Here is an 11,236-nt window from a genome sequence, read left to right as displayed (position 1 = left end):
TGTTGAGGTTCCAAAAAAATTGGTTACATAAGAATAGGACTGGGAAATCTGGTTAGATGGAAATTTATGAGAAAGAGAAAGGAATGGAAGGAGGGGGTAAGGAGAGAGAGAGAGAGATGGGGAGGGGCTAGAAAAGGAAAAAAGGAAAGGAATGGAAAAAAGGTAGAAAGAAAGAAAAAAAGAAAAGGAAGGAAGGAAGGAAGAAGAACAAAATTTGGCTGTTTTGTCCATAAGCTCAAAACAAGGTCCCCTTAAGTGAGAAGACCCAACCAGAAGACCCAAGTAGATGAGAAGCACCAGAAGAGAAGCTACTGTCCTGAGGTCGTTGTCCCAGGTACTAATCCCTTCCACAGCACCACATTGTGATAAAGAAAAGGTGACAAGCCAGAGAGAACCAGGAGAGGAATACCAGATTGGATGAGGATTTGGCCACCCAGAAACTAAGTGATGATGACAACCAGAAACTGGAAGGAAGGAGAGCCAGGCTGGGGCTAGAGGGCAGGCCAACAGCTGTCTTCAAACGTGGGGTTCCAGTGGCTGAGGAAGAACTGAAAGACTCATTGTCATTCATGAACAGCGGGACCAATCTGTGATTCTCAGTGGGAGAGACAGTCTGCTTGCCCCACTAGAACTTCCTAACCATTATGACTGCCCAGTAATGGATCTTATCATCTGGGCCAACAATAGCACCTGTCAGGAATGTGCTAGACACTTTATATCACTACCTTATTTAATTGTTACAACAACCCCATGAGGTAGAAATTATTACAATTTTCACTTTAAAGAAAGACTGAGGACTGTAAGGGTAAATAACTTGCTCACGGCTTAATAAGAGGCAGAAGCTAGACAAGAACCGAGACCGACCGGTTCCCAGGGGGCTGCGCCCTAGCTCTCCAGCACTGCGTGAGTGTTTGTGAGGAAAGGGGCCATAAATCAGGGCGCACTTACACTTTTTAGAGACACTCATAACTGTGCGTGCTCTTCGAGTGTGTTGCAAGCAATGGCCATTCTCCCCACCCTAAAAAAATCTTGCACCAAATTTCGGGAGTTCTGGAACGCCAAAGATTGGACCCTGTTTGCTACACTCCCTCGCAGCTTGGATTCTGAGAGCGCGGGGTGGGGGCTGCCGGGTGGGCTGAGCGCGGGCACAGCCAGCGGGCGGCGGGCGGAACGCGGCGGCGAGGGGGCGGTGCCCGGAGGCCCGCGGGATGGGACGCCGCCTGCAGGGGGCGCTGGCGGCCGCTCCGGGCGGAGACAATCGCGCTGAGCGGCCGCCGCAGCCAGAGCGGGAGCCCGAGCCGCGCGGCGCAGAGCTGGGGCTGAGCGGGGCCCGCCGAGCGGGGCCGGGCGGGAGCCATGGGCCACTAGGTCCGGGCCGAGCCCCGCGATGCCGCCACCGAGTGGCCCCAGCATCCTCGCGCGGCTACTGCCGCTGCTGGGGCTGCTGCTCGGCGGCGCCTCCCGGGCTCCCGGCAAGTCGCCGCCGGAGCCCCCCAGCCCGCAGGGTGAGTCTCGGCCAGGAGGGGCAGCGATCACGGGCCCGCGCCCCCCCCCACACCCTGATCGGACCCCGCCCGCCAGCCCCCTCTTGGCGGCGCTCGTGAATCGGGGGCTATTCTATTTCCTAGATTTGGGTGGGGGAACTAGGCGACCTGGGGTCGGCGCTTACCCGGGAGAGGAAGGAGGGAGAGGGGTCCGCCTGGGCTAGGGTCTCGGGAAGATACAATGGGGAGGATGGGGGTCTCCAGGCTCCGTGCCGCCGCCCCCTTCTGCCTTGTTTTTCTCCCTCCTGGTCCGCGAGGCGCTGCTGCCTGAGCCATTGTCTACCGAAGACACCCGCCCAGGGGCGGGCTGGGGCGGGCGCTGGCTCTGCAGCCCCCTGCGGGTTCCTCGATCCTGACCCCGGCTGGGTGGGGGCGCAGGCGTCGGCGGCTACCCTGGGCCCGGACGGGGGCTGGGCGCCTAGTGCTGGGTTTGACGGGGGGAAGGGCGGGGGGAGTGGGTGAGGCTGTGGGCGGATTGACTGCTCGAATAGCGTTCTTCTCCTTGGAGCTGACAACCCCCAGGTGGCCCCCAGATTCAGATTTTGGGGTGCACCAAAGAAACGCTGCTCAGCCCGTGACAGAGAAGGGGCTGCAATTGGGGGGGCTCTGGAAAACGGGATACATTGTGATTCCCACCTCAAAGCGCATGGCAGGGCTTTGGTGGCAGAGCCATGCTGAGCTGGTTGGCTAGCTGGCTGTGGGCAGTGCGGCTGGAAGGGCAGGTGCCTGGGTCCCCACCAGCAGGCCTCCGGCCACTCCTGTCCCCAGCCCGCTCCCAGGTCACCCCCTCCTCATCTCACCTCTCCATCGCAGTGGAGGAGACCCTCCCAGCGCCTCACCGGCCCAGGTGGGTGTGTGAGGTGGGGGGGAGGGTCGGCTCCTGCAGCGGGAGAGGGTGGGAGAGCTGGACCATGACTTCCTCCCTATGCCTGGGCTCTCAGGGTACTCCACCCACTCCAGCCCTGCACCCACCTTCCAGCCTCCTGCCCTGCCACCCAGCTATTGCTCTCCCATCTCCTCCCACCCCTTTCTGAACCTGAATGAGTGCTCTCCTCACCTCCCAACCAAGGAGCTGGCAGGAAAAGCAGGGTGGGGGGGTCTAGATGAGGGAAGTGGGGTCCGGATGAAGGGAGGGGGTCGGATTTCCTCCTGGAATGAGGCAGGGCTGAAGCCAGGAGAGGCGGATATTGTATGGAATGTCAGGCTTTGAAGAATGAGGAAGGATCTCCTTGGCCTCAGTCTTCCCTGCATTCTGGGGGAAAAGAGGAGCTTTAATAACTAGGAAAGGGCCCTAGTTTCTCAAGAAGCCTCTCCCTCAAGTCCTGCACCCCATGGTGGGGGCCCAGGGAAATGGCTGGAATAGAGCCAGGATGGGGGCTCTCCCAGGCCGCTGGCTGGGAGTCCAGTTGAGGGGAAGGGAGAAGAGAATCTACTAGGCACCTGCCGCCCCCACATGAGCTCAGCACTGATGCCTGCTTCAGGTCTTACCTACACACCCGTTTCCTTCCCTGGACTCCCTCTCCTTTTCTGAGACTCTGGCCCTTGAACCCAAGGCATTCCCTCAAATGACCATAGTCCATACTCCTGGGTCCCCTCTTCCCAGCTGTTCCATCCAGCTGCTCCTAGCTTAGGGTGGGGGTGAGGAGTAGTCAGGCCCCTCTAGCTTCTCAGAATTCCTACTGGGTGTGTGTAATGGGGGTGGGGGGAGACTGCCAGTTCCTGGGAGAACTAGAGAGCAGAAAAGGGTTGAATGTGTGCACCCACTCTGCAGAGTTGGGCTCTGGCCTGGGAGGCAACAGGGAGGTGGGCTCAGGAACAGCTGGATGGAATGCCAGGGGCAGGCGTGGTGCTGGCCCTGGGGTTGGAAGCCTGAGATAAGACACCTGTCACTGTTGAGTGTCAGGCACCATCCGTGAGGCCCCCGGACCGCCCCATCCCTGCCGCCCTCAGCTCCAGGCTCTTCCTTCTGTACCTGTACTCCCCTAGTTTTGTGTCTAACATGCAGCCCTCTCCCACCTGCCTCCTGGGCCCCGCACTTAGGCCTCTGTACCTTTCCAGGCATGACACTTCCTCCCATTATTAGCAGCATAGTAGGGGTAAGGCATGCTCTCAGAGGAGGGGCTGTGCTGAGTGGAAGGGAGAGATGGTGCTCTGGATCCCACAGGCTGCCTGGGGCATCCATGAGAACAGCTCTAGGCCTAGTTCCTCCCCCTCATTACCCCATGTGAGATCAGCAGGGCCCCGTCTGCAGGCCCATCCCAGCTGGACCATCTATGGGCGAGGGGCAGAGTTGGCTGGAAAGCGAAGGACTTGGACTTTCCTTCTCAGCCCCCTCCATACTAGTTTCCTTTGAGCTTGGGTCAGCCCCCCCTCGGCCCCATCTCTTTCCCCTTGCCAGGGCTCCAGCTCCCTGCCCATCTCCTGGGAGGAATGAGGGCATTGCCATGGTGATTGACTGTAGCTGACCAGCTGGGAGGGGGCCAGCAGTACATGTGAGGAGGTTGGGTCAGGAGGTACTTGTCTGGGCTTCAGGGTTGGAGTGAGTCCCTAAATCTGAAGCGAAACGGGCTTGTGCAAAGGATTCTAGGAGGAGGATGAATGATGAGAATGACCAGTTCCCTAGTGTCTCTTGTTTTTTCCTGGGAACCCAAAATCTAACCCAACCCTGCATGCTCCCTTCCAAATGGCTGAATCCTAACCTCTCTCCTCTCCACGTGCAAACCCTTGGGTCTTCACTTATTCATCCTTTCTCAGCCCTCCACTCCCTCTCGTCTCCCTAACACTAGCCCCATAGGATGCAGTGGTTAAGAATTTGGGTCTAGAGGCCAACTCCCAGCTTTGGCTCCCAGATCTCCCACTGAATTGAAGTGCAAGTCTCTAAACTCTTTGCGTCTCCATTTCTTTTTCTGTAAATGGGCTAGGAGCATATTTTATCAAGTCTAATACATCATCGACTGTAAGATGCACCATTATTTCATGTACCAGTAATAAAAGGAAAACAATGCTGCCAATTATAATTATGACATCGTCAACCATAGGCATATCGTGAGTTCAGAAATGTTGGAAATAAGGAAAAGTGCGTGTGTTAGACTTGATAAAATATGGCGATGGTACCACCCACCTCGCAGGTAGATGTGAGGTTTAAATGAGGGCTCTATAAATGCTGGCTTTTATAATATCTTGTCTAGACTTGGCCCCAAAGCAGCTCCCAACCCACAGCTCCGTCTGATCTCGGGGCTCCCCCCAGTTCTCTCTTCCCCCCTCCCTCCTCCTCACTGTTCTCACCCCATCTTGCCCACAGAGATCCTGATCAAGGTGCAGGTGTACGTGAGCGGGGAGCTGGTGCCCTTGGCCCGGGCCTCAGTGGATGTGTTTGGGAACCGGATGCTGCTGGCCGCTGGCACCACAGACACAGAGGGTGTGGCCACACTGCCCCTCAGTTACCGCTTGGGCACCTGGGTGCTGGTCACTGCTGCCCGCCCTGGCTTCCTCACCAACTCCGTGCCCTGGCGTGTTGACAAGCTGCCCTGTGAGTGCAGGGGCAGGTGGAGGGTGGGGCAGCAGCTGACCCAATCAGCCTCTTCCCAAAATAGTCCTTGGGGGTGGAGGGGGTAGGTTTTCCAGCAGCTGCTGCCTGGGCTGGGGTATGCAAAGGGGGCTGAGGGAGGATGAAGTCTCTAGGATTGGATGGAGGGAGTGCCCCGCCTGGGGGTAGGCAGGGGCTTTCTCTGGAGCTGACAGGCCATCCCTCCCACAGTGTATGCGTCAGTCAGCCTCTACCTGCTCCCTGAGCGGCCGGCCACCCTCATCCTCTATGAGGACCTGGTGCACATCCTCTTGGGTTCTCCCGGTAAGGCTACCCCCGCCCCATTACCTGCCAGCTCCTGTCCCTCCCCCTGACCTGGGTATAGAGAGCTCTGCTCTTCCACATAATAGCTAGGTACCCTTGGGCAAGTTATTTAACCTCTGAGCCTTACTTTGTTCATCTATAAGACATGGAAATTGATAGTATCTACATCATCACATTGAAGTAAGGATCAAATATTATCAAGCATGCAAAAAACAGCACAGAAGGTGGTCAATACATGCTTATTATTATTGGGGCTTCTCGTGGTTTCCATTCTCCCTCTACTCCTACCATTAGAATTCCCATTCCCTGCCACCTTTATCTTCAGTGGATCTCCATATCCTTGTGGCACACCTACTGGGTGCTGGCCATGTGAGAAAGCCATGAGAGGGTCATTTCAAGGTATTGAACACCCATGGAGTGCAAGCCTGGAACAATCCTGCAGTGGCCCTGGTGTACCTACTGGCTTTCGGTCTCTGTCAACTAAGACTTACGGCAGCACCGAGGCTGTGCAAGACACTGTGTCTGATGTTTGGGAACAAAGGGAAGGAAAAACAGACCTACTTCCTACCTCGTGGAGTTCATAGACAAATAGGAAGACACACAAACACATCACGGCAAACCCTGAAATAATTACAGAGCAGGCGACAGTGGAGTAGAGGGCGACTGCATTCAATATTGAGAAAACCCTAACCTGTGAGGGTAGCAGGGCAAGAGGATTTGGTGAAGGGAGCTGTGGGACCGCATGGGCTTGGGCGTTGAAGGGGTGGCAAAGGCACATTCACCTGAGAAGGCCCAGGGAGTCTTCCAGATGTAGGCACAGAAGGGGACAGTGAGTCTGCTGGGAATGCTCTGGTCTGGCTATGCAGGGGGGTACCGGGTGCAGACTGGCTCATGAAGCCAGGCAGAGGGGAGACTCCATCCGGCTAGGACTAGGGAGCCACAGCGAGTTTTGGAGTGGGGGAAGCCCCTCTCTAAGTTCTGTTCTTAGCTTGAGCTCTTGTCGCCAAATTACTCATTTGCTCATCATCTCTGATCCTGAACCAGAGGCATGTAATTAAGTCTTTGGAGGTTTCTAAAATGTCAAACAAACCCTTTGTTGCCCCCTGGCTTAAAGCCTCCCACAGCTCCCACTGCTTCAGTATACAGCCTAGACTCCTTCGCCTGTTAATTGCGTCCTCTTGGACCTGGCCTGCCACTGTCGTGCACACCTCCCTCTCTAGTCACTTGGAGGCCCCTGACCACACGCTGCCTTGTGCCTCGGGGCCTTTCTTATGTACTCCTGGAAGTCCCTTTCCACTTTCTTTCCTTGCTGAGTCTTACTCATCCTGCAAGGCTCCACAGGCCCTTCCCAAGCTGGGCGGGCCAAGCTCCCCTTACACCCTGCCTCCCCCTATTATAATAGCGAGGTGGGAAGGAATGGTGGGTGAGAGGATGATGGATCCTGGCACCAGACGGCCTGGGCTTCAGCTGGGCTCTAGGATTGTGACCTTGGGCGAGTTACTGAACTTTTCCCACCTCCATTTCTGCATCTATAAAATGGTGTTGATGATAAAAGCACCTACCTCAGGGGCTGTTGTGCTAATTACAGGGGTTAGCATAGGTAACCTGCTTAGAACAGTGCCCAGCATATCTTAAAGCTTAATGCATGTTGGCTATTACCATATTGTATTAGAATTCTGTTTTAATTCTTTTTGGGTCCCCTCCACCCCAAGACAGACACACTTATGTGTGTGCATAGCCTACGCTGTCTCATGCAGTTGCTACTAGCCACGTGGTTACATTTAAATAAAATTAAAATTCATTAAATTTTTAAAAATTAAAAATAAATCCAGTTCCTCAGTAACATTGCACTAGCCACATTTCAAGTGCTTAATAGCCATGTGTGTCTGGTGGGTACCATAATGGGCAGCACAGATATAGGACATTTCCATCCATCACGGCAGAAAGTTCTAATGGGTACCATAATGGACAGTACTGCACTAGACTGTGAACTTGAAGGCAGGGAATTGTGAATTGTGTCATTCATTTTTGTATCCCCAGCACCTAACGCAGTGCCTGCCACACAGTAGACAGTAATTATTTGAGGATCTGAACCTCATCATTTTATACATTAATAAGGAAAGTGTTTCAGAGAGCAAGTAACTGGCTCAGGGTCACACAGCCAGGACTGGTAGATTCTGGCCCATGTCCCTTCCAAATTTACATTCTATGACTGCACAGTTCTCTCCCTGTCACCACCCTCCTTGGTCTTCCCAATGGCCTGACCCAGTGGCTCCCCTTCTTAGATAACTGCTTTCTGTCCCTGGGCAACCTTGGCCTTGGCCAGGCCACTGCAGCCCCTCCTCTTTCCATCCAGGTGCCCGCTCCCAGCCCTGGGTGCAGTTCCAACGCCGGGCTGCCCGCCTGCCTGTCAGCTCCACCTACAGCCAGCTCTGGGCCTCTCTGACACCTGCCAGCACCCAGCAGGAAATGCGGGCTTTCCCCACCTTCCTGGGCACCGAGGCCTCCAGCTCAGGTATGCTGGGTGCCAGGCATGGAAGAGATGTCCTCCCACCATGATTTAGCCTTCAGCCTTTGTGTCCCCTTCCCCCAGGCAATGGCTCTTGGCTGGAGCTGATGCCTCTGGCTGCCGTGAGTGTGCACCTGCTGACAGGAAATGGAACAGAGGTGCCACTCTCAGGCCCCATTCACCTGTCCCTGCCTGTGCCCTCGGAGCCTCGTGCCCTTACTGTGGGCACCAGCATTCCAGCCTGGAGGTTTGACCCCAAGAGTGGTGAGTGCCTCAGGGGATTGCCAGTGCTGGAGTTTGGGAAAAGAGAGACTTAGATGGGTGGGGGGACATTGAGTCTGATGCAACCCCTGACTCTCCCAGGGCTGTGGGTACGCAACGGCACTGGTGTGATACGGAAGGAAGGACGACAGCTCTACTGGACCTTCGTCTCCCCCCAGCTGGGGTACTGGGCAGCTGCCATGGCCTCCCCCATGACTGGTAAGAGTGGGGGGTGGGGCCAAGGGGCAGTGGGGAAAGGGTAGGCTGGGAGAGTGAACTCCTTCTGAAAGGCAGGAAGGGCATCCACACCTGGAACGCTAAGCCCTTGCCTGGCACAGGGCTGGTCACCATCACGTCGGGCATCCAGGACATCGGCACCTACCACACCATATTCCTGCTCACCATCCTGGCAGCCCTGGCCTTGCTGGTACTCATTCTGCTGTGTCTGCTCATCTACTACTGCCGGTGAGTGCTGTCCACACCACCACCTCCTCTCACCCCATGCAGACAGAGGCCTGCTCTATGCCTGGCCTTGTGCTGGGTGCTCAGGCCCTAAAGATGCATACAAACTGATCCTCAAGGTGCTGACAGGAAAGCACTTACAAAGGCTGAAAGACGGGTGGCTTGAGAGAGGTGGGAGAGGAGCCAGGAGCTGCAGGCATGACCCCTCCAGGGACAACATGCAGATGTTTCTTCCAGCCCAGATTTCATGTCTAGGGGACCTCCTGCCAGACATGCCTCTGGGTGGCTTAGGCACTCCTCCCAGGTTCTCACTGCACCTCCTTACATCCTAAAGCATGCAGTTCACCTGGAGGGGGACCAAATGGGAACAGCGGCTGTGGACCTCCCACAGACAGGCAAGGTTTTTCCACAAGCCTCTCCCAGGACCCGTCAGGCTTCCCCTACGTCTCTCCTGAGTCCTAGGCATTGTCCTGACACCTCCAACTATATCCATCCCTCATCTTGCAACTGCGGGGTTTAGGGAGCTGCTCTGGCCCGCACTGTTTCCTGAGGGTCTTGGTCTGCCCCCTCCTCTCCAGGAGGCGCTGCCTGAAGCCCAGGCAACAGCACCGCAAGCTGCAGCTCTCCGGACCCTCTGAAGGCAACAAACGAGACCAGGCCACCTCGATGTCCCAGCTCCACCTCATCTGTGGAGGACCCCTGGAGCCCGCCCCATCGGGGGACCCTGAGGCTCCGCCTCCAGGCCCCCTTCACTCTGCCTTCTCCAGCTCCCGAGACTTGGCTGCCTCCCGGGATGACTTCTTCCGGGCCAAACCGCGCTCTGCCTGCCGTCCGGCCACCGAGCCTGCAGGTGCCCGCGGGGGCGAGGGCGCTGGGCTGAAGGGCGCCCGCTCCGTCGAGGGTCCTGGAGGGCTGGAGTCAGGCCTAGAAGAGTATCGGCGGGGGCCCTCTGGGGCCGCCACGTTCCTACCGGAGCCACCCTCTCCGCCACCGCCCTTCGAGCACTATCTGGGCCACAAGGGGGCGGCCGAGAGCAAGACCCCCGATTTCCTGCTGTCTCAGTCCGTGGACCAGCTGGCGCGGCCGCCCTCGCTCAGCCAGACCGGGCAGCTCATTTTCTGTGGTTCCATCGACCACCTCAAGGACAGTGTCTACCGCAACGTTATGCCCACCCTGGTGATCCCCGCGCACTACGTGCGCCTCGGCAGCGAGGCGGTCACCGCGGGGGCGGGCGATGAGCCCATCCCGCCAGAAGGAACAACCCCCGGATCGACACGCCCTTTTCCCCAGCCCGACCCCCAGCGCCCGCTGATGCAGGGCCACTCGGGCGCGGGAGGCGAAGGCAGCGGGGGTGGCAGCGGCGAGGGCTGGGGGGGCGGGCGCTCGGCGCCAGTCAGCGGCTCGGTCACCATCCCAGTGCTGTTCAACGAGTCCACCATGGCGCAGCTCAACGGGGAGCTGCAGGCGCTGACCGAGAAGAAGCTGCTCGAACTGGGCGTGAAGCCTCACCCACGCGCCTGGTTTGTGTCCCTCGATGGGCGCTCCAACTCGCAGGTGCGTCATTCTTACATCGACCTGCAGGCGGGCGGCGGCGGCCGGAGCACCGATGCCAGCCTGGACTCGGGCGTCGACGTGCACGAGGCGCGGCCTGCGCGCCGGCGGCCCCTGCGCGAGGAGCGAGAGCGCGCGCCGACAGCCGCCCCGCCACCGCCGCCACCGCCTGCGCCTCCGCGCCTGGCGCTCAGCGAGGACACAGAGCCCAGCAGCAGCGAGAGCCGCACGGGCCTCTGCTCCCCGGAGGACAACTCGCTGACACCGCTGCTGGACGAGGTGGCGGCGCCCGAGGGCCGGGCGGCCACGGTACCTCGGGGTCGGGGCCGCAGCCGTGGGGACAGTTCCCGCAGCAGCGCCAGCGAGCTGCGGCGCGACTCGCTCACCAGCCCGGAGGACGAGCTGGGGGTGGAGGTGGGCGACGAGGCGGGCGACAAGAAGAGCCCTTGGCAGCGGCGGGAGGAGCGGCCGCTAATGGTGTTCAACGTCAAGTAGTGCCCCTGCCCCGCCTGGCTCCGTCCCCGGGTCGGGCCCCGCCGGTTCCTCCTGGGCCTGTCCCCAGGGTGCGGGGCCCGGGGGGCCGTGGGGGCACTCGCTCTTAGCCCCCAGCCTCAAAAGGTGTCCAGGGGCCTGCGGAGCTGTCCAGTAGTATATGCTGGGTGATGTCTTGGAAGGGACCCCGTGTCTGCCTCCAAGAGGGTGGTGGGAGGGGTCCAGACCCCCATTGGGAGGTGCTGGGGAGGAGGGCTGGGTGGGGGGGAAGCAGTGCCTGTATAAACGTGGCTGTACATAGAAAGTTCTATTGTGGGAAAGCAGGAGGGGCAACCCAGCCTCAGCTGCTAGTGTGAGGGCTGGGAAGGGAGGGAGCATTCTCTGTGGACCCCTGGGAGGGGAGGGGGTGCTGTTTGCTGACTAGCCCATCTCTGGGCCACCATGTCAAAGGGCTGGTGACTGGGGCAGCTCTGGGGACCGGGGTGTAATGTGATGGGATTGCTGTGGGCAGCAGCAAATATAAAACTGGTGAGATTAACTCTGTGTGTGTCTCTGTGAGGTTGAGGA

The 11,236-nt window shown here is 58.2% G+C and overlaps 1 protein-coding gene across 2 annotated transcripts; it reads left to right on the top strand.

Moving 5' to 3' along the window:
* The first annotated feature begins 1,243 nt into the window (after window positions 1-1,243).
* On the top strand, window positions 1,244-11,207 carry FAM171A2 (family with sequence similarity 171 member A2). Of its 2 annotated transcripts, none has more exons than XM_074319704.1 (8): window positions 1,244-1,505; window positions 4,846-5,073; window positions 5,302-5,394; window positions 7,751-7,909; window positions 7,988-8,167; window positions 8,267-8,383; window positions 8,455-8,629; window positions 9,205-11,207. In XM_074319704.1, exons 1-8 carry the CDS (start codon window positions 1,388-1,390, stop codon window positions 10,670-10,672), a joined length of 2,538 nt encoding a protein of 845 aa, XP_074175805.1. In that variant the 5' UTR covers window positions 1,244-1,387; the 3' UTR covers window positions 10,673-11,207. The 2 variants fall into 2 exon arrangements, with proteins under 2 accessions (XP_074175805.1, XP_019607858.2); XM_019752299.2 differs by having other exon boundaries at window positions 1,245-1,505; window positions 8,503-8,629.
* Window positions 11,208-11,236: the final 29 nt, after the last annotated feature.

This window comes from Rhinolophus sinicus, linkage group LG15, assembly GCF_036562045.2.
Source record: "Rhinolophus sinicus isolate RSC01 linkage group LG15, ASM3656204v1, whole genome shotgun sequence".
In the NCBI taxonomy this organism is placed as follows: domain Eukaryota; kingdom Metazoa; phylum Chordata; class Mammalia; order Chiroptera; family Rhinolophidae; genus Rhinolophus; species Rhinolophus sinicus.
The sequence above is the reverse complement of the archived record's forward strand: the minus strand, read 5'-3'. Positions and strand labels throughout refer to the sequence as shown.